This window comes from Scyliorhinus torazame, chromosome 25 (assembly GCF_047496885.1).
Source record: "Scyliorhinus torazame isolate Kashiwa2021f chromosome 25, sScyTor2.1, whole genome shotgun sequence".
Taxonomy (NCBI): domain Eukaryota; kingdom Metazoa; phylum Chordata; class Chondrichthyes; order Carcharhiniformes; family Scyliorhinidae; genus Scyliorhinus; species Scyliorhinus torazame.
This window is the reverse complement of record NC_092731.1, coordinates 26,609,929-26,631,898: the sequence shown is the minus strand read 5'-3', so window position 1 is coordinate 26,631,898 and position 21,970 is coordinate 26,609,929. Positions and strand designations below refer to the sequence as shown.

The 21,970-nt window shown below is 48.0% G+C and overlaps 1 protein-coding gene across 1 annotated transcript in view; it reads right to left on the bottom strand.

Annotated features, from left to right (window-relative positions):
- Positions 1-21,970, bottom strand: part of LOC140402242 (cation channel sperm-associated auxiliary subunit gamma-like) — a 317,982-nt gene that overhangs the window by 124,993 nt on the left and 171,019 nt on the right. Inside the window, exons 16-19 of the mRNA XM_072489871.1 lie at positions 20,922-21,040; positions 13,053-13,263; positions 2,821-2,883; positions 967-1,138 (exon numbers count right to left, since the gene is read on the bottom strand). Of these exons, the coding sequence (XP_072345972.1) occupies positions 967-1,138; positions 2,821-2,883; positions 13,053-13,263; positions 20,922-21,040 (565 nt within the window). The remainder of the gene's footprint in view (positions 1-966; positions 1,139-2,820; positions 2,884-13,052; positions 13,264-20,921; positions 21,041-21,970) is intronic.

Genomic DNA, 21,970 nt, shown 5'->3' with positions numbered 1-21,970 from the left:
GGGGTTCCAGGTATTTGACCTAGGGACAGCGATATATTCCTGACTCAGGATGTTGACTTGGAGGAGAACTTGGGCAGCACAGTAGCACAATGGGTCGCACTGTTGCTTCACAGTGCCAGGGCCCCAGGTTCGATTCCCGGCTTGGGTCACTATCTGTGTAGAGTCTGTACGTTCTCCCCGTGTCTGCATGGGTTTCCTCCGGGTGCTCCGGTTTCCTCCCACAAGTCCCGAAAGACGTGCTTGTTAGGTGAATTGGACATTCTGAATTCTCCCTCAGTGTACCCGAACAGGCGCCGGAATGTGGCAACTAGGAGATTTTCCCAGTAACTTCATTGCAGTGTTAATGTAAGCCGACTTGTGACAATAAAGATTTTAACAAAAACTTCCATGGAGTGGTGTTCCCAGGTATCTGCTGCCCTTGTCCTTCTAGATGGGTAGCAGTCGTGGGTTTGGAAGGTGTTGTTGGAGGAGCATTAGTGAGTTCCTAGAGTGCATGACAATAAGTTTGTAAATCATTTAATATGTTGCAAAATGTTATTAAAGAGCTGACGTGGATTATCACTTCTTCCCTGATATTTCTGATGTTCATTCATAGCCCCTGCAATCAAGTTCAGTAGCAATAGGGCAATACCTTGTGTTGCCCTATTATGTATTTTCTTTTATTCCCTTTTCTTCTCATGTACTTAATGATCTGTTGAGCTGCTCGCAGAAAAATACTTTTCACTGTACCTCGGTACATGCGACAATAAACAAATCCAATCCAATCCAATCTCTTCCAATGCGCTCAGCTTGTGGGCCAGATAATGTTGTCATCATTCAGTGTTTCAGTAAGGTTTTCAAATAAAATAAAACATTTAAAGGCAACAACATACCTTTTTAATAGGAACCTAACTGATGCTTGGTCTTCTTGCATATTACGAGGTGATTCTGCTGCATAAACAGAGCAGGCTAAATTTTTCAGCTTACCATGATTCATATTGAGGTAGACAATGAATTCATACGAGCTGCTTTTATCCAGGTAAATGACAGGAGGCAGTTTATCATTCAGATTTGCAGCGTAGTGCTTCCGGTAATCATACGCTTCCACATAGAATCCACCTTTAGAGAGTTTGTTACTGGCCAGATAGAAGTAGTAATGCTGGAGGAGAATTTTTTTTTTAAGTAAATAAAAATTATGTTTTAATTGAATGAGATTTCTTTCTTGAACAGGAATGTTCACATTACGCAACTCAGTGTCTCTGTTGTGTACAAATCTGTGACATGATAAAGGTTTAGATCGCAAATCATGAAGTAAGCACTCAACGTTATTCACGCCCCCAAGATGAGTTGGATTCTTGAAACTCAAATCAGTCTCTGTTATTTTATCGAATATACTTGTGAGGTGGTGTCGGTTAATTTTCAGTATTTTTTGGCAAGTAGTTAAATAAACGTCAATTTCAGGGCTGACTTATGTGTTTCTGAACAGACAGCATGGAGACTCTTATTTTCAGTGATTTCTGTACATGGACCCACTAATCTCTTTGTTCCTCCCCAGTTCCTAGCTTCTCACCATTTAGAACTGATTTATCTTTATTAGGTCGAAAGTGGTTGTTGCCACATTTCTCCATACTGAATTCCACCTGCTTCTATCTTGCCTACCCACTTAACATTAACACCCCTTTGCAGCTTTATGCTTCCACCTACACAACTGACTGTGTGTCTAATATGATGATATCAGAAAACCTGACTGTACAGATCCCTCTTCCTTCATGCAGGTCATTGACAGATATAGTAAAAAAAACTGCGGCCCAATGTGACAACACCCCTGGCGACTAAATCCATCCTCCTTGTGCTTTATTTGTTATACTGGTTGATTTGTTACACTGTATATACTTGTTATCCTGGTTGGGCGGCACGGTAGCACAGTGGTTAGCACTGTTGCTTCACAGCGCCAGGGACCCGGGTTTGATTCCCGGTTTGGGTCACTGTCTGTGCAGAGTCTGCACGTTCTCCCCGTGTCTGCGTGGGTTTCCTCCGTGTGCTCCGGTTTCCTCCCACAAATCCCGAAAGATGTGCTTGTTAGGTGAATTGGACATTCTGAATTCTCCCTCTGTGTACCCGAACAGGCGTCGGAGTGTGGCGACTTGGGGCTTTTCACAGTAACTTCATGGCAGTGTTAATGTAAGCCTACTTGTGACAGTAAAGATTGTTATTATTGTCCCATCTTATCCAGAGAGGCTGTAGTCCAATTCAGATAGTTACTTCAAACTGGTATCTTTGCACCATATACACCATAGGCATAATGAGTTGCTACGTAGGTACATTTCCCTTGAGTTCAGAACTATTCTATCTGCTGTACAGAATATCTTGCATACAACTGCTAGGTCACTGTTGCATCATGATTCACATAATCATAACTATTCTATTTCCTCATTATACTATATTGTCTCCTATATTCTCATAACGTTTTCAACCATTCAAGTGTCCTTCCAATTCTCGGCATTAGCATTTTTGTCGCAGTCTCATTTCATTGAAAGACTTCTGGAAGTCCAATAAATAAGATCCATAAATAGTCCCTTATCTATTGTGTTTATGACCAACTCAAAGGTTTGTGAGGCATGGCTTAGTTTGTCCATGCTGCCTCTCTCTGATCAGATCATGGGAAAGGTTATTAATGGGGTGCGTAGCTCAATATTCTAAAATATAACTTTGGAAAAATGGGGCAAGGCTACTATTTGCAATCTTTGGAAAATAAATGCACTTCCTTTGGCCATATAGTTCCTTCAGAATTTTTTCTGCATTTCAGAAACATGTTTCTAACAGTAATATTGTACATCATACCTGAGCCGTGCGTGAATCTTTCCACCACCTCCATGTTGGATCATGAACTGGGTCAGCGTATGGCTGAATGGAAAGAAATCAATCGGACATCAGCTGAATCTTAATCAACAAAAGCACAACTTGTTAACATCTTACAGTTAAAAACATAACATTTATTGAATGGAATATAAAAGTAGGGATGGTTTGATACAGTTGCACAGGGGCATTGGTGAGACCTCCTTTTTAAGAAAGGATATAAATGCGTCAGGAATTCAGAGAAGACTCACTCTACTGAAGCCTGGGATGTGTGGGGTTTATCTTATGAGGTGAGGTTGGACAGGCTGGGCCTGTATGCATTTGAGTTTACAAGATTGAGAGGTGGTATTATCTATAAGACCCTGAGGGGACTTGACAGGGCGGATGCTAAACGGATGTTTCCCGTTACGGGAGAGACGGAAACAAAAGGGCACAGGTTAAAAATAGAGGTCTCCCATTTAAGATGGAGGTGAGGAGAATTTTTTTCTTTCCAAGGGTCATGAACCTTTAGAACTCTCTTTCCCAGAGAATGGTGGAGGGAGGGTAAATGAATATTTTTAAGGCAGAGGTATTTAATCTCTTGGCATTAAGTTTAAATGTCTTATTTGAGATTGGAGAATGCAATTTTCAAATTTAATGTGGAATTGAATTGCATTAGGATCACTATTTCCCAGTAGATCTTTTCAGTGATCCTCCTCACTAACCCTGCTTTCTTGCGCCATGGTGCTGGTGGTGTGACACATACAGTTCACGCAAGACATCTGAGTTGCTGTGGCAACATGCACTTTTATTTGCATGCTGTAGTGTAGAAAGTTCAATCTTCTTTCCATCCACATGATTGACCAGGACTCTCTCCCGCTCTTTCAGCTTACCATTGCCATGTGTTTGAACGGATCTGTAGGTGGAAGGGAGGCCGTGCCAGCAGAAACCACCACCTTGGCCATTGGCGAGGAGTGGGGAGAGCGTCCGCGTGATCCGCAAACTCTCAATATCCACAACCCGTAACCACCGGCTCGGGGGTCAGTGCAACATCTGGGTTCTACATCACCATGTCAGGTGAATCTGGGCCCATCAATGCCTCAGCATCATGTGCTGGGCCCAGCATCATCCATGTGCCTTGTCCTCTGGGTCACTGGGCGGTGGTGGCAAGGAGGGTCACTGGGCGGTGGTGGCAAGGAGGCCCCCCCACCCCTCCGTCCCAGCCTTCAGCACCGGACACCTCCGTCCTGTGACTGGAGCATTTTCCGGACTCGCCAGGGTAGAGCAGGGGTCTGAGCCGCTGCTTCCCTCTGGCCTGGAACCCCGGGAGAAGCCCAAGGAGGACCGTTCCATCGTCAAACCTGGGGTTGGGATCGGGCAGAGTCAGGGCTGGTTGACGGGTCTGTGTCATCCGCCACACTCACTGTGGCGAGGGACTCAGACCCAGATGGCGAATACCCAGAAGAGGATGGCTGCTCGGTGGTAGCTGCGGGGGTTGAGGATGAATCCTTCTGGAGCGAGGCAGTGGATTCCCTCATGCTCTCCACCCGTAATGTCCAGATCGCCTGTGATCACGTGATGTGCCCATTTCCCAGGGAGTGTCCACGATAGTTACATCTTGGGGTGCTGGCAGGTCCCAGCTGTTTTTGAGGGAGAACAGCAACTGACTCATCGGGATCAAAGGGTACCGACTCAGGCGGTGGCTGATGATGCCAGTGCAGAGGCCACAAACACCTGCTGAGAGTCACTACAACAAGGCTCATGCGTGAATGTGTGCGCTGGTCGAGCAGGCAATTGGATTGCTCAAGATGAGGTTCTGGTGCCTGGACCGCCCTCCAATACAGCCCCCAGAGGGTGTCCCGCTTCATAGTGGTCTGCTGCGCTCTGCACAACCTGCACTGCAGCGGGCCGAGCAGCTAGACCAGGAGGACATGGAGTAGGGCCACAACTCCTCAAATGAGGAGGATGTCAAGGAGGGCGGCAAGGGACAACTCATGGAGAAGGAGGAGGAAGACCTTGGGTAATGGCCAGGGCCCACATTTGGCGCAGGGCTCGGGATGCCTTCATAGTCTCTCGGTTTGGTTTCGATCAGGGTGTGAAGACCTGTCTCACCATGGGGTCTGACATCTGCTCACTACTGAGGTGCCAACGGGATGTCATCGCGATGGTGGCTACATTCATGGGCAGGGCTCTAAAGCGACTGGCCGGACGCTGCAGGAGACTGATGCTGACTTGCAGTGAGGACAGAGCAAAGCTTCTCTTATCCTCTGCGATATGTGTGACTGCTGCCTGACAGAGAGCCAAACACGATCTGCCAATAAATGGGCTGATCTTGGGGCTCAGATAAGGTGAGTGACATCTGTCATCTGCTGCTGCCTCCTCCGATGTCAGGAGTCCTGGTGTTCTTCTCCACCTCCCGCCGTGGTGGACAGGCTCTCTACACGTTTTAGTCCTTGGCATCCTCATAACTAGAAAATACTGGCAGACAGGAGAGGCCTGAGCATTGATGTTGGGGGGTGGGGGTGAACCTTCCGTGGATAGGAGGTTGGGGGGGTTACTGGCCCATGCCAGCAGCATGTCAGTGTGTCAGTTGGGAAAGACATGGCGCTGCCATTCTCCAACAGCAGAGGGATGAACCGCCCAGTTTACACGGGGCTTTGCGCAGCATGGTGCCATGGCATGACATCCTTGAGCATCAGTATGGCTGAACAAAGTGATTTTTAATTTCGCTTTACAATGGTGATTTATCTCTACTAGTGCCTAGGTTCACCCGTGCCCACAACGTGCCTATCATTGTTTTCTCTTCCTCACCCTCCCACTACGTCTAGGGTTATCCCCAGGGTCAACAACTGGGGTTTAGGTGGCTTGCTGACTTCCACGCCTTGTTGCCTGGGTTGTCCTTTATGGGCATACTCTGGAGTGCCTGGATCTTGAGGATCTAGGCCTACTTTCAGGCTGCATGGGTGTTGCAGTGCTGCCTTCCTCAGTGTCCGGGGTTGAAGGTGCGTCTCTCACAGGGAGGGAGGGTGTCAGACGGGCTGGAACCACCCCCCCACCCCAGGGTCTCCTGGGTGGGAGGCCCCGGGTTATGCTCTTGCCTATCCTCCTTCCTTCGGGTGCCTGGAAAGATAGATCAAGCATCCTCACCACCCTTTAGAGCTGGCATTGTGAATTCCCACTAGTGCCTGCAACATGCAGTTGAAGTCCTGCACAATGGAGCTCACGCCCTCAGCAATGGAGGTCACGAGCTGAAGCATGGAGCGGACACCACCCCCACCCCCCCCCCCACCATGGAGTGCACATCCTGTGCCAATGCCTCCACCGTCGCAGTGTTGACCTTGTTGCGTAGGGGTGAGGGCGCCATCTCCTTGGGCAGAAGGCGATGGGGACTTCTTTAATCGGCCTTGCTGCCCGAGGAGGGATGCTGTCATCCTGATGATCACGACTCTGCCTTTGCAGCTCCAGCAGCTCTGGGATGACCAGACTCATCGGCCTGGGGCTCAGCAGAATCCTGGACTCCAGCATCCCTCTGAGTGTTGGATCCCAGGGACTTTCCTTCCTCTGTCTGCTATGGATCTTCAGCTGTGAGGTGCTCACTAGTGAATGACCCAGAAGCCTGCCTACTAGTTAATCCCACCGAGGTGTGAGTATCTGCACTGGTGGAGGGTACAGGTGACAGCTGTGACACCTCCTCCTTGTCTCCGAGATATCTCCCTTGGAACAGCTCAGTTCTGTGGGTGTGAGGATGATCTGGGCTGGGGGACTGTAAGTTGTAAGGAAAGTGAAATGGCATTGGTGCATCACAGGGAAAGACTTATGGGAGCAAGTTAACTCACGAGAGGCTTGCAACATGGCTACTGGTCTTGGGGGTTCTCACTTTTGTTTGGTGCCCATTCCTCGCCCTCTGCACAATTGCAGTCCTGCTCCTCACTGGTCCGCTTTTCCTCAAAGGGATTCAGGTTTTCAGCTCAGATATGACTCTGGCAAGCTGTGCCCGCTCACACCGGTTATGCTCGAGTTTGTCCTGCAATGAGGCAGATGGGGTAAGTGCCAGGTCAGATGGTGATGAAGTCTGGCACGCGTGGGAACTGGGTGGGCAGCACGGTAGCACAGAGGTTAGCACTGTTGCTTCACAGCGTCAGGGTCCCGGGTTCGATTTCCGGCTTGGGTCACAGTCTGTGCGGAGTCTGCACGTTCTCCCCGTGTCTGCGTGGGTTTCCTCCGGGCGCTCCGGTTTCCTCCCACAAGTCCCGAAAGACGTGCTGTTGGGTGAATTGGGCATTCTGAATTCTCCCTCTGTGTAGCCGAACAGGCGCCGGATGGTGGCGACTAGGGGATTTTCCCAGTAACTTCATTGCAGTGTTAATGTAAGCCTACTGTGACAAAAAAATTTTTTTAAACATGTGAGGAGCAGATTATCTACTGGTGGGACCATGGGAGTGGGGAGTGGGATCATGCCCTCGCTTGCCGTGATCCAGATCACACGGGGCCTAGCGAGTCGGGTGCATCGTGATCGGCTCAGCACCAGCTGCAAAGCCAGTTTTCGGCCTCTCCCGCTATGCACCCGGTGCAATGGGATCAGCGCTGGGCGCAATGGGGTGGGGAAAATCGCATCCATAATGTGGAAAAAGGTGGTCATTCACTTTGGTAAGTGGAAGAGATGCACAAAGTGTTTCTTAAATGGGAAGAGATTAGAAAGTGTAGATGTACAAAGGGATCTGGACGTCTTTGTCAATCAGTCACTGAAAGCTAACATGCAGATAGGAAGGTGGATGGTACGTTAGCCTTTTTCGAAAGAGGAGTTGAGTACAGGAGTCACAACGTCTTGCTTCAGTTGGTTAGACTGCAGCTGAGGTAGGTACTGTGTGCAGTTTTCGTCCCTTAGGAAGATTATTATTGCCATAGAGGAAGTGCAACGTAGGTGCACCAGACTTGTTCCTTCGGATGGTGGGACTGTCCTATGAAGAGAGATTGGAGAAACCAGGCCTGGGCTCTCGAGAGCTTAAAAGAATGAAAAGATGATCCTATTAAAACCTACGAAATACCTGAAGGGATAGACAGCATGGATGCTGATAAGATGTTTCCCCTGGCTGGGGCTTCTAGAATCAGAGGATACAGTTTTAAATTAAGGGGGAAGCCATTTAAGATTGAGGTGAGGAGATTTATTTTACTCAGAGGATTGGAATTCTCCAACCCAGAGGGCTGTGGAAGCTCAGTCATTGAGTATGTTTAAAGCAGATTTGAGAGATTTCTAGCGACCAGTGACATAAAGGGATATGGGGATAGTGTGGGGAAAAAGGCATTGAAGTGGACGACCGCCATGAGAGTATTGAATGGTGGAGCTGACTCAGTGGGCCGAATGGCCTGCTCCGGCTCCTATATTCCAAAGTTCCTAAATAAATCCCAGATGCATTTTTCAGCCACAATATTCACCATAGTATCATCAGCCAACAATTGCAACTTCTTCAAAAGGTTTAGTCAGGACCTGTTTTTTCAGAAGCCACCCGGGGATAACCCTTGTTGTTTATCTACCTGCCAGCAAGTTGTCAACAACCAATGTTAAACCGATATAGCGATAGTTTTCAGATTCTGACTTACCTCTTTTTTGAAATAAAGGCACCACATGAACATCTGTCCAGTCCACCTGAACATCTGTCCAGTCCAAGGAAACTAATCCAGATCTCAATCAGTTGTTGAATATATGAACCAGTCGCTTACATAATTCAGCCAATTTTTAGCTCCCTAAATTGAATGGCGCCAGAGACAAAATCCTGGCGTGCTTTAAACGATCCTAATCCTGGCGAGTACTACTTCCAGTTTCACAATTTTATCATCTCTAGGTGATAGCACTGGTAACTCAGAATTCAATGGTGAAGACGATCAAATAATTACGGCCAGAATTCTCCGGCCGTTCGTTGGAGAACAAAGAACAAAGAACAAAGAAATGTACAGCACAGGAACAGGCCCTTCGGCCCTCCAAGCCCGTGCCGACCATGCTGCCCGACTAAACTACAATCTTCTACACTTCCTGGGTCCGTATCCCTCTATTCCCATCCTATTCATGTATTTGTCAAGATGCCCCTTAAATGTCAGTATCGTCCCTGCTTCCACCACCTCCTCCGGTAGCGAGTTCCAGGCACCCACTACCCTCTGCGTAAAAAACTTGCCTCGTACATCTACTTTAAACCTTGCCCCTCTCACCTTAAACCTATGCCCCCTAGTAATTGACCCCTCTACCCTGGGGAAAAGCCTCTGACTATCCACTCTGTCTATGCCCCTCATAATTTTGTAGACCTCTATCAGGTCTCCCCTCAACCTCCTTCGTTCCAGTGAGAACAAACCGAGTTTATTCAACCGCTCCTCATAGCTAATGCCCTCCATACCAGGCAACATTCTGGTAAATCTCTTCTGCACCCTCCCTAACGCCTCCACATCCTTCTGGTAACGTGGCGACCAGAATTGAACACTATTCTCCAAGTGTGGCCTAATTAAGGTTCTATACAGCTGCAACATGACTTGCCAATTCTTATACTCAATGCCCCGGCCAATGAAGGCAAGCATGCCGTATGCCTTCTTGACTACCTTCTCCACCTGTGTTGCCCCTTTCAATGACCTGTGGACCTGTACTCATAGATCTCTTTGAGGGTTCTACCATTCACTGTATATTCCCTACCTGCATTAGACCTTCCAAAATGCATTACCTCACATTTGTCCGGATTAAACTCCATCTGCCATCTCTCCGCCCAAGTCTCCAAACAATCTAAATCCTGCTGTATCCTCTGACAGTCCTCATCGCTATCCGCAATTCCACCAACTTTTGTGTCGTCTGCAAACTTACTAATCAGACCAGTTACATTTTCCTCCAAATCATTTATATATACTACAAACAGCAAAGGTCCCAGCACTGATCCCTGTGGAACACCACTGGTCACAGCCCTCCAATTAGAAAAGCATCCTTCCATTGCTACTCACTACCGTCTATGACCTAGCCAATTCTGTATCCACCTTGCCAGCTCACCCCTGATCCCGTGTGACTTCACCTTTTGTACTAGTCTACCATAAGGGACCTTGTCAAAGGCCTTACTGAAGTCCATATAGACAACATCCACTGCCCTACCTGCATCAATCATCTTAGTGACCTCCTCGAAAAACTTTATCAAGTTAGTGAGACACAACCTCCCCTTCACAAAACCATGCTGCCTCTCACTAATATGTCCATTTGCTTCCAAATGGGAGTAGATCCTGTCTCGAAGAATTCTCTCCAGTAATTTCCCTACCACTGAAGTAAGGCTCACCGGCCTGTAGTTCCCTGGATTATCCTTGCTACCCTTCTTAAACAGAGGAACAACATTGGCTATTCTCCAGTCCTCCGGGACATCCCCTGAAGACAGTGAGGATCCAAAGATTTCTGTCAATGCCTCAGCAATTTCCTCTCCAGCCTCCTTCAGTATTCTGGGGTAGATCCCATCAGGCCCTGGGGACTTATCTACCTTAATATTTTTTAAGACACCCAACACCTCGTCTTTTTGGATCTCAATGTGACCCAGCTATCTACACACCCTTCTCCAGACTCAACATCTACCAATTTCTTCTCTTTGGTGAATACTGATACAAAGTATTCATTTAGTACCTCGCCCATTTCCTCTGGCTCCACACATAGATTCCCTTGCCTATCCTTCAGTGGGCCAACCCTTTCCCTGGCTACCCTCTTGCTTTTTATGTACGTGTAAAAAGCCTTGGGATTTTCCTTAACCCTATTTGCCAATGACTTTTCGTGACCCCTTCTAGCCCTCCTGACTCCTTGCTTAAGTTCCTTCCTACTTTCCTTATATTCCACGCAGGCTTCGTCTGTTCCCAGCCTTTTAGCCCTGACAAATGCCTCCTTTTTCTTTTTGACGAGGCCTACAATATCTCTGGTTATCCAAGGTTCCCGAAAATTGCCGTATTTATCCTTCCTCACAGGAACATGCCGGTCCTGAATTCCTTTCAACTGACACTTGAAAGCCTCCCACATGTCAGGTGTTGATTTGCCCTCAAACATCCGCCCCCAATCTATGTTCTTCAGTTCGCGCCTAATATTGTTATAATTAGCCTTCCCCCAATTTAGCACATTCATCCTAGGACCACTCTTATCCTTGTCCACCAGTACTCTAAAACTTACTGAATTGTGGTCACTGTTACCGAAATGCTCCCCTACTGAAACATCTACCACCTGGCCGGGCTCATTCCCCAATACCAGGTCCAGTACCGCCCCTTCCCTAGTTGGACTGTCTACATATTGTTTTAAGAAGCCCTCCTGGATGCTCCTTACAAACTCCGCCCCGTCTAAGCCCCTGGCACTAAGTGAGTCCCAGTCAATATTGGGGAAGTTGAAGTCTCCCATCACCACAACCCTGTTGTTTTTACTCTTTTCCAAAATCTGTCTACCTATCTTATCCTCTATCTCCCGCTGGCTGTTGGGAGGCCTGTAGTAAACCCCCAACATTGTGACTGCACCCTTCTTATTCCTGATCTCTACCCATATAGCCTCACTGCCCTCTGAGGTGTCCTCCCGCAGTACAGCTGTGATATTCTCCCGAACCAGTAGCGCAACTCCGCCTCGCCTTTTACATCCCCCTCTATCCCGCCTGAAACATCTAAATCCTGGAACGTTTAGCTGCCAATCCTGCCCTTCCCTCAACCAGGTCTCTGTAATGGCAACAACATCATAGTTCCAAGTACTAATCCAAGCTCTAAGTTCATCTGCCTTACCCGTAATACTTCTTGCATTAAAACATATGCACTTCAGGCCACCAGACCCGCTGTGTTCAGCAACTTCTCCCTGTCTGCTCTGCCTCAGAGCCCCACTGTCCCTATTCCCTAGTTCTCCCTCAATGCTCTCACCTTCTGACCTATTGCTCCCGTGCCCACCCCCCTGCTATATTAGTTTAAACCCTCCCGTGTGACACTAGCAAACCTCGCGGCCAGGATATTTATGCCTCTCCGGTTTAGATGCAACCAGGAGGTGGAATTCTCTGGTCCCTCCGGCAGCGCATTCCCGCTGCAGGTTTCCCAGCGGAGCAGAATGACTTCAATGGGAATTCCCAATGACAACATCGGGGGCAGAGAATCCTGCCGGCAGTGAACGGTGCACTGCTCCCGCGGCTGAGAAACCCGCTACTGAGAGGCCGGAGAATCCTGCCCCACATCTTGAAAACTTGAGCTACATCTTTGAAATTCCCAACCGCAGAATCAACAGTGCTGAAGGAGACCAATTGGCCCATTGAGTCTGCACCAGCCCTTGGAAAGAGCACCCTACTTAAGCCCATACCTCCACCCTGTACCTGTAACCCCACCTAACCTTTTGGACACTAAGGGGCAATTTATCACGGTCAATCCACCTAACCTGCACGTCTTTGGAGCACCCGGACGAAACCCACGCAGACACGGGGAGAACGTGCAAACTCCGCACAGACAGTGGCCCGAGGCCAGAATCAAGCCTGGGACCCTGGAGCTGTGAGGCAGCAGTGCTAACCACTGTGCCACCACTACCGCCTGCTTCTGTGGCTTAACACTTTTATGTTGACTCTACACAAGTCTGTGCTGCAGAATTCTGAAGTGGCACCTTATGGTCTACAACAACTCTCACTTCTAAAAAGGTACAGTAAGAAGTCTTACAACACCAGGTTAAAATCCAACAGGTTTGTTTCGATGTCACTAGCTTTCGGAGCGCTGCTCCTTCCTCAGGTGAATGAAGAGGTATGGTCCAGAAACATATATATAGACAAATTCAAAGATGCCAGTCTAAAAAGGTGACTTTAATGGTCCATTCCAAAAAATTAAAAAGGCTCTGTTGTTCCTGCCAGAACTGTTCACATTCCCCTTTGGCAATATTATTTTGGTAAATTCAATTGAACATTGTTGCCAGCAACTGAATCTGATACCTTGTCCCTGTTTTCCTGAGGCCTACTTACCATGTACCTGGTGGAAAATAATTCCACTTTAGTTTAAGTTAGTTTTGGACAGTACAATTAGCCACATGGCTTCTTATTTAACCATAAATCTTGCGTTTCACCTTAAGAGGTATATATGTTTCCTTATCCATAAGAATGGTTTTAATAATACTCAATTTTTCATTGCTGCTACAATTACTCATGCTGAGTAAAATCCTTAACCAATTTAGTCAAATCGTCTGCCATTTTTATGCATTCAGCCCTCTTACGATTAATGATACGGGTTAACTTAGCAAGTTTCCTTACTCGATAGTAGGTGGAATGCAGCCACAGCAGCCCATGGACCAGGCCCTGGTAGACAGTCAGTGACAGGTTGTTGTATATTCCAATGTTGGAAAATATCCAAGGTGGCTTGGCTATATACTGCTGTATTCGATTGTAAAACAAGGCCGGTGCTAAAGTTTTAATCCGCATTATTCCAAAAGGACAATTCTCTAAAAATCTGATGTCGTTGTAGCTGTAAGGGAATTGGATAATATACAGTTTATCTTTCAGATAATATTTGCTTTCACTGTGAAATTAACATCTGTAAAGCTAACTCAGCTGCCTTTTAAATTAGCAGTCCAACAACGAAAAGTAAAAAAGATACAGCAAGTTCTGTGTCTCAGTTGTACATTGAGTAGATGTGTAATTGTATTCTGTGGAGGACATTAACTGGGGACCATTAATGCTCCTCTATCTCCTACAGGAGGAGATAGAAGCCACGCTGGTTGGGGTTTGAAAGTGCACGTGTAAAGTGTACCAAGACGAGGCTCTCGGTTGTCCTTCATCGTCTGGCTATCATGTTTCTGACACTGGGTTGGAGCTTTCCAGCCACCCAACCCCACAACACCCCACACCACACCATTGGCTAATGGTGGTATCTTCCGATCCCACTAAAGTCTTTTGTAATTTGCATGGCTCACCCGTCCTATAGACGAGGAACCGGCAGCAGGGTCAAATTCGGTGGGGCCAGAATATTCCGCCAGCGGGAAGGGTCATAGATGTTTACAGCATGGAAACAGGCTCTTCGGCCCAGCTTGTCCATGCTGCCCAGTTTCTATCACTCAACTAGTCCCACTTGCCCACATTTGGCCCATATCCCTCTATACCCACCCTGCCCATATAACTGTCTCACTGCTTTTTAAAGGAAAATATTGTACCCCCCTCCACCATTGCCTCTGGCAGCTCGTTCCAGATGCTCACCACCCTCTGTGTGGAGAAATTTCCCCTCTGGTCTCTTTTGTATCTCTCCCCTCTCACCTATGCCCTCTAGTTCTAGACTCCTCTACCTTTGGGAAAAGATGTTGACTTTCCTTATCTGTGCTCCTCATTATTTTATAAACCTCTTTAAGATCACCCCTCAGCCTCCTAAGCTCCAGGGAAAAAAAGTCCCAGCCTATCCAGCCTCTCCTTATAACTCAGACCATCAAGTCCTGGTAGCATCCTCGTAAATCTCTTCTGCACTCTTTCTAGTTTAACAATATCCTTCCTATAATAGGGTGACCAGAACTAAACACAGTATTCCATGTGTGGTCTTATCAATGTCTTGTACAACTTCAACAAGACGTCCCAACTCCTGTATTCAATATTCTGACCAATGAAACCGAGAATGTTGAATGCCTTCTTCACCACCCTGTCCACCTGCAACTCCAACTTCAAGGAGCTATGAACCTGTACCCCTAGATCTCTTTGTTCTGTAACTCTCCCCAACTCCCCACCATTAACTGAGTAGGTCCTGGCCTGATTTGATCTACAAAAGTGCATCACCTCACATTTATCCAAATTGTATTAGTGAGAGGCAGCATGGTTTTGTGAAGGGAAGGTCATGTCTCACTAACTTGATAGAGTTTTTCAAAGAGCTCACAAAATGATTGATGCAGGCAGGGCAGTGGATGTTGCCTATATGGACTTCAGTAAGGCCTTTGAAAAGGTCCCTCATGGTAGACTGGTACAAAAGGTGAAGTCACACGGGATCAGGGGTGAGCTGGCAATGTGGATACTGAATTGGCTAGGTCATAGAAGGCAGAGAGTAGCAATGGAAGGGTGCTTTTCTAATTGGAGGGCTATGACTAGTGGTGTTCCTCAGGGATCAGTGCTGGGACCTTTGCTGTTCGTAGTATATATAAATGATTTGGAGGAAAATGTAACTGGGCTGATTAGTAAGTTTGCAGACGACACAAAGGTTGGTGGAATTGCAGATAGCGATGAAGACTGTTAGAGGTTACAGCAGGATTTAGATCGTTTGGAGACTTGGGCGGAGAGATGGCAGATGGAGTTTAATCCAGACAAATGTGAGGTAATGCATTTTGGAAGGTCTAATGCAGGTAGGGAATATACAGTGAATGGTAGAACCCTCAAGAGTATTGAAAGTCAGAGAGATATAGGTGTACAAGTCCACAGGCCAATGGCCGGGGCATTGAGTACAGGAATTGGCAAGTCATGTTGCAGCTGTATAGAACCTTAGTTAGGCCACACTTGGAGTATTGTGTTCAATTCTGGTCACCATACTACCAGAAGGATGTGGTTTAGAGAGGGTGCAGAAGAGATTTACCAGGATGTTGCCTGGTATGGAGGGCATTAGCTATGAGGAGCGGTTGAATAAACGCGGTTTGTTCTCACTGGAGCGACGGAGGTTGAGGGGCGACCTGATAGAGGTCTACAAAATCTTGAGGGGCATAGACAGAGTGGATAGTCAGAGGCTTTTCCCCAAGGTAGAGGGGTCAATTACTAGGGGGCATAGGTTTAAGGTGCGAGGGTCAAGGTTTAGAGGAGATGTGCGAGGCAAGTTTTTTACACAGAGGGTAGTGGTGCCTGGAACCCGCTGCCGGAGGAGGTGGTGGAAGCAGGAACGATAGTGATATTTAAGGGGCATCTTGACAAATACATGAATAGGATGGGAATAGAGGGGTACGGACCAAGGAAGTGTAGAAGATTTAATTTAGACGGGCAGCATGGTCGGCATGGGCTTTGAGGGCCGAAGGGCCTGTTCCTGTGCTGTACTCTTCTTTGTTCTTTGTTCTTTTATTCTAACCTCCATCTGCCATTCATCGGCCCACTGGCCCAATTGGTCAAGATCCTGTTGCAATCTTATATAACCTTCTTCACTATCCACTATGCCACCAATCTTGGTGTCATCTGCAAACTTACTAACCATGCCTCCTACATTCTCATCCAAATCTTTAATATATATAACAAATAACAGTGGACCCAGCACCGATGCCTGAGACACTGCTGGTCACAGGCCTCCAGTTTGAAAAACAACCCTCCACAACTATCTATAGGCTTCGGTCGCCAAGCCAATTTTGTGTCCAATTGGCTACCTCACCCTGAATTCTGTGATACATAACCTTTTGCAACAGCCTACCATGCGGTACCTTGTCAAAGGCCTTGCTAAAGTCAATGTAGACAACGTCAACTGCACTGCCCTCATCTACCTTCTTGGTTACCCCTCCAAAACACAATCAAATTCATGAGACATGACTTTCATTTCATAGAATTTACAGTGCAGGAAGCCATTCGGCCCATCGAGTCTGCACCAGCTCTTTGAAAGAGCACCCTACCCAAGCCCACACCTCCACCCTATCCCCATAACCCAGTAACCCCACCCAACACTAAGGGCAATTTTGGTCACTAAGGGCAATTTAGCATGGCCAATCCACCTAACCTGCACATCTTTGGACTGTGGGAGGAAACCGGAGCACCCGGAGGAAACCCACGCAGACACGGGGAGAACGTGCGGACTCCACACAGACAGTGACCCAATCCAGGAATCGAACCTGGGACCATGGAGCTGTGAAGCAATTGTGCTAACCACCATGCTACCGTGCTGCCCCCTTACAAAGCCTTGCTGACTCTTCCTAATTAGCCCTTGCCTGTCTAAATGCCAGTAGAGCCCTGTCCCTCAGAATACCTTCCAACAATTTACCCACTACAGAAGTAAGGCTAACCGGCCTGTAGTTCCCAGGCTTAACTCTACATCCTTTCTTAAACCAGGGTACAACATTTGCTACCCTCCAATCTTCAGGCACCTCTCCTCTGGCTGTCGATGATTCAAATATTTCAGCAAGGGGGCCGGCAATTTCCTCCCTAGCCTCCCACAACGTTTTGGGATACTCTTCATCAGGTCCCGGGGCTTTATCTATTTTGATGCACTTTAATACCTCCAGCACCTCCTTCTCTGTAATATGTACACTCCTCAGGACATCACTTTTTATTTCCCCAATTTCCCTAACATTGGTGCCTTCCTCAACAGTAAACACTGATGAGAAATATTCATTTAGGACCTCTCTCATCCCTTGTGGATGACCTTGATTATCCTTAAGAGGCCCTACCCTCTCCCTAGTCACCCTTTTACAATTGGATGATAGCGTCCAGTGTTTCATTCAAAAGTCAATTTCTAACTAACATTGTATTATACTACCTTTGCACTTTATATCCAAAAGCAAGTCCAGATTGCATTGAGTTTATTTCTGTCACAGAACTCCAATTTGTGTCATTTGAATGAAGTACCCATCTCTTTGTTGGGCATCTGTGCAACTTCGATGATCCTACCAAAATGGTGGTCTCAAGACATCAATGGGAATTAGGTGCTAAGTGCTGGGCTATTATTCTTTCACTACCACTCTAAAGCCACACAGAAACCGATTTGGAAATCATCGCCACTGTACTCTCATCATCGATTCTGGACACCATCATCTTGAGTTCAAAACTATCGGTGGAGTTTTCTGTTCTGGAAACTGAGGCCGTGATTTAACCACCGCATAGCGCAGATCCGCGCTGGTCAAAAGGAAAATCCAAAATCGAGATTCATGCCGGGCGCAAATCAGTTTGCTATCTCACCGGCCGGCTCTCGATGGCATGTTCCGGAGCTCGCCCATATATGGCGAACAATTCATTAACCCTAATTTGCATTATTTTCCATCTCATTCGCAATATTGGAGTCAAATGTAATGGCCCCCTGGGAAATAACCAGCTCCCCAGTGTGAAATCATTTGGGCGTTGTTTATACTCCTTTTTAAAAACATGAAGCTGGCGCAATGGCTACGGAAGGGAATTGAGGAGTTGAGTAGCCATTTCCCATTTCGGGCATGCAGCTCAAATGTACTGGGTACTGGGATCGGGCAGGGGTGTGGGCCTAGGTAGGGTGCTCTTTCAGAGGGTCGGTGCAAGCTCGATGGGCCAAATGGCCTCCTTTTGCACTGAGATGTCCAAGAGATAACCGCGCCACCTCCAATGGGAGTGGTACAAGAGAGTGATCAGCAGTGCCAGAGGTCTCCACCTCCAACTGTGATGATGATACAGCTCCACAACACAGCCGCCACTGCACACACGGCAGCTTCCAGCCAGCAGGTAGCAGATTCCCACCATCGACAACAAAAAGAAGCGGCGAGCGTACCACTGGACCTTCTTCCCGCCTCAGGAACACGCTTTCTCAGCCGCAGGGGACATTGAGATGGTCTACATGTAGAAAGAAGAAAAGGAAGAAGTGACACAGGGACAAGCACAATGTTCAACCACCCCATAAAAGACAATTTAGAGTACAGCGGCCACTGATCAATTCAACAACTGAACTGGACACTTCACTCAACGCAAAGGAATAAAAGAAAAGAATGAGAGCATATCCAAATGACACTCCAAGCTCCAAATTAACAGGAAGGATCAGAAACAACAGAGCCTGGCATTCCTCGAACAGAACGGCGAAAGAGGCCGCCATATTCTGTAAATTCAAGGACTTAAAGCGGGGGGATGGGGCAGGGCGAATATGGTCGCCACAATGTAAGGTATGAAGTAAACTTGTGTAACTCTTTATACATTGGATAAAGTCTGCTGGGGAGGGGTGGGGGTGGGGGGGCCTTTGTAGAATAAGGATCTGGCACAGACGGGGTTAATGTGTGACTGACTGCAATACCGCCCCAACAATGATGTGGGAAGGCACTTGATCCAGACCCAGTGTAGTGCAGTGTTGAGCAGAGAACGGAAAAGGCCTAAATGCAGAAGTAGCTCCTAGTCTGAATCCTTTAATATACCTGTGTAAATAGTTCTACCGATCAATAAAAACGTATGGTTAATCTAAGAAGACTTCTTTAAGAGACGTGTAACCAACATCCTGCCAAAAAAGATCACACTTGTGCAAATTTCAGTTAGATGAGGCTGCCATGGGATGAATTCAGAAAGTACGCAAGTAACTAGAATTGGGGGCTGGATTCTCCCAAATTGGGGCTCTGTCCCCATGCCAGCGAAAAAATGCTGGAGTTTTATTCTAGAGATTCCTGGAAAAAAAGTACAGATAATTCAATACCCTGCAGGGGGCTAGCAGGGAGCCGGAGTAATTCACACAGCTTTCACTGCAGATTCGGGCCCCCGCATTTCCGGTTTTGAGTCCGCGTATGGGCACGGTGGCAGCCTCCAGGGGCCGCGCCGGGTTCCATGGCGGACTCAGACCACGGGGGCAAGCATAAAAATTAGACCCCCAATCGACCGCGCGCCCGAGCATCTGACCATGTGGATATAACCCCCGGCCCCCCCCACAGTGTCCGATCCTCCCGCTCCCCAACAGAGCAGCAGTGGACTGAGTCCGCAGCCACCATGCCAGCAACCCCACCGGCAATAGGTGGTTAGTTCCACGACGTTGGGAACTCGGCCGGTCGGGAGCGGAGGATCGCTGGGTTGGCCTCTGTCAATGGGCCCCCAGCTGCACTGCGTGCTCCGCGGTCATGCCGATTCTCGGGTCCCGGAGAATCGCTGGACCGGCGCCATGCCCAATTTCACCGTGAAATTGGATTCTCCGCCCCGCACTGAACGCGATTTCAGCTCTGTAGAATCCAGCCCTGAGTGTGCCTCAGATTAAGTGCGGGAGGGTATGGGCCTAATTTTTGGACGTCGGTATGCTTCCTGCAAGACTTACACCTGCATAGAGTCTGGGAAAATTACATGTGCAGTCTTACGCATAGGGTATAGGAAATTGAAACAAATCAGACTTGTACAATAGAGGAAGTATTTAAGTTTCAGGCATACTGATGGGGCAAACGGGAAGCTCTCAGTTTCACCTGGTTTCTTCTAAATAGTCTACTTCCATCACTATTGTACCTCATATGTAAGAACACATAAGGGCAGCATGGTGGCGCAGTGGTTAGCACTGGGACTGAGGACCTGGGTTCGAATCCCAGCCCTGGTCACTGTCCGTGTGGAGTTTACACATTCTCTCCGTGTCTGCGTGGGTTTCGCCCCCACAACCCAAAGATGTGCAGGTTAGGTGCACTGGCCACGCTAAATTGCCTCTTAATTGGAAAAAAATAATAATTGGGTACTCTAAATTTTTTTTTTTTATAAGTATGGACACATAATTCATACAAATTAAATGTGTAATTCCGTCAGCCTGGGTGGAATTCTCTGATCCTGAGGCTAAGTGTTGACGCCGTCGTAAACGCCATCGCGTTTCCCGACGGCGTCAACATGGCCTCAGGCTCAGCAATTCTGACCCCTACAGGGGGCCAGCATGGCACTGGAGTGACCCACGCCTCTCCAGCTGCCAGTCGGATCTGCGCATGCGCGGTGTCTCCCTTCTCCACGCCGTCTCCGACGCAACATGGCGTAGGGCTACAGGGGCCAGCGCGGAACAAAGGAGGCCCCCAGCCTGAGAGGCCGGCCCGCTGATCGGTGGGCTCCGATTGCAGGCCAGGCCACAGCGGAATCCCCCTCTGGGGTCTGACCCCCCCACCCCTTCCCTTCCACAGGCCACCCCCGGATCCTTCCACGCCGAGGTCCCACCGGGTAAGACCAGGTTAGAACGGCGCCGGCAGGACTCGAGATTTTTGGTATGGCCGCTCAGCCCATCCCGGGCAAAGAATCGCCGGGGGGGGGGGGGGGGGGGGCACTTAGAGCGGCGTCGGCGCCAATTCTCTGCTCTGCAGAGAATCGCGTCGGGACGGCGTGGCGCGATCTCCGCCGGTCGCGGCGATTCTCCAGCCTGGCCCCGGGGTGAGAGAATCCCGCCACTGTTTTGCAAGGATAAGGAACACAAAAATTAAAGGAACATATTCTGTATTATACATGCCAAAGGGCCAATCTTCACAGTAATCCTAAAGTAACCTAGTATAAGACACAGCCAAGCTTTACATCATTATCCTCACTTACATGGAGCTGACAGTCACGTAACGCAAAGAAAAGAAATCCTGGTATGATAATAATTCCTCCACTGGGATTTCTCTTTTAAATATTTTTGTAGTGCCATTCGGAAGTGCTGCATAGACAACCTGAAATACAGAAGGAAAATGTGTCAGTGGTTCTGAAGTCAGTGCTGCTTAACCATGGCACAATCATGAGGGACAGAGTCGAAATGGAGAAACTATTCCCGCTGGTGATCAAGAACCAGAGGGCACAACTCTGAGGTCATTGGTGGGAGAAGCAGTGATGACGTACGGAAAATATTTCATGCAGCAAGCGGAAAGGGTCTGGGATCCATTGCCTGAGAGTGTGGTGGAGGCTGTGTGAAGTGAGGCTTTCAGGGTGATTTGGGTCATTATCTAATAAGGAAAGCAATGCAAGTCTAACGGGAAAAGAGAGGGGAGTGGCATTATCTCCTTCAGAGGGAGTGAGGTAAATCCCAGGTTTTTAAGGTGGATATCACAGAATAATACAGTGCAGAATAGGTCCTTCAGCCCATCGAGTCTGCACCGAACACGTGAAAACCACCTGACCTACCTACCTAACCCTATTTGCCAACACTTGGCTCATAATCCATGTACTTTTTAAAGGATGTGCGACTACCCACCTCGACAACCCTCCCAGACAGTGCGTTCCAGACCGTCACCACCCTTTGGATTAAAAGGTTTTTCCTCAAATCCCCCCCAAACCTCCTGCCCCTCACCTTGAACTTATGTCCCCACGTGACTGACCCTTTAAGGGGAACAGCTGATCCCTATCCACCGTGTCAATGCCCCTCATAATCTTGTTCACCTCGATCAGATCGCCCCTCAGTCTTCTCTGCTCCAATGAAAATAACCCAAGCCTATCCAACCTCTCTCCATAACTTAAATGTTCCATCCCAGGCAACATCCTGGTGAATCGCCACTGCACCCCCTCCCGTGCAATCACATCCTTCCTGTAATCTGACCACCAGAATTGCACACAGTACTCCAGCTGTGGCCTCAACAAAGTTCCATACAACTACAACATGACTGCCC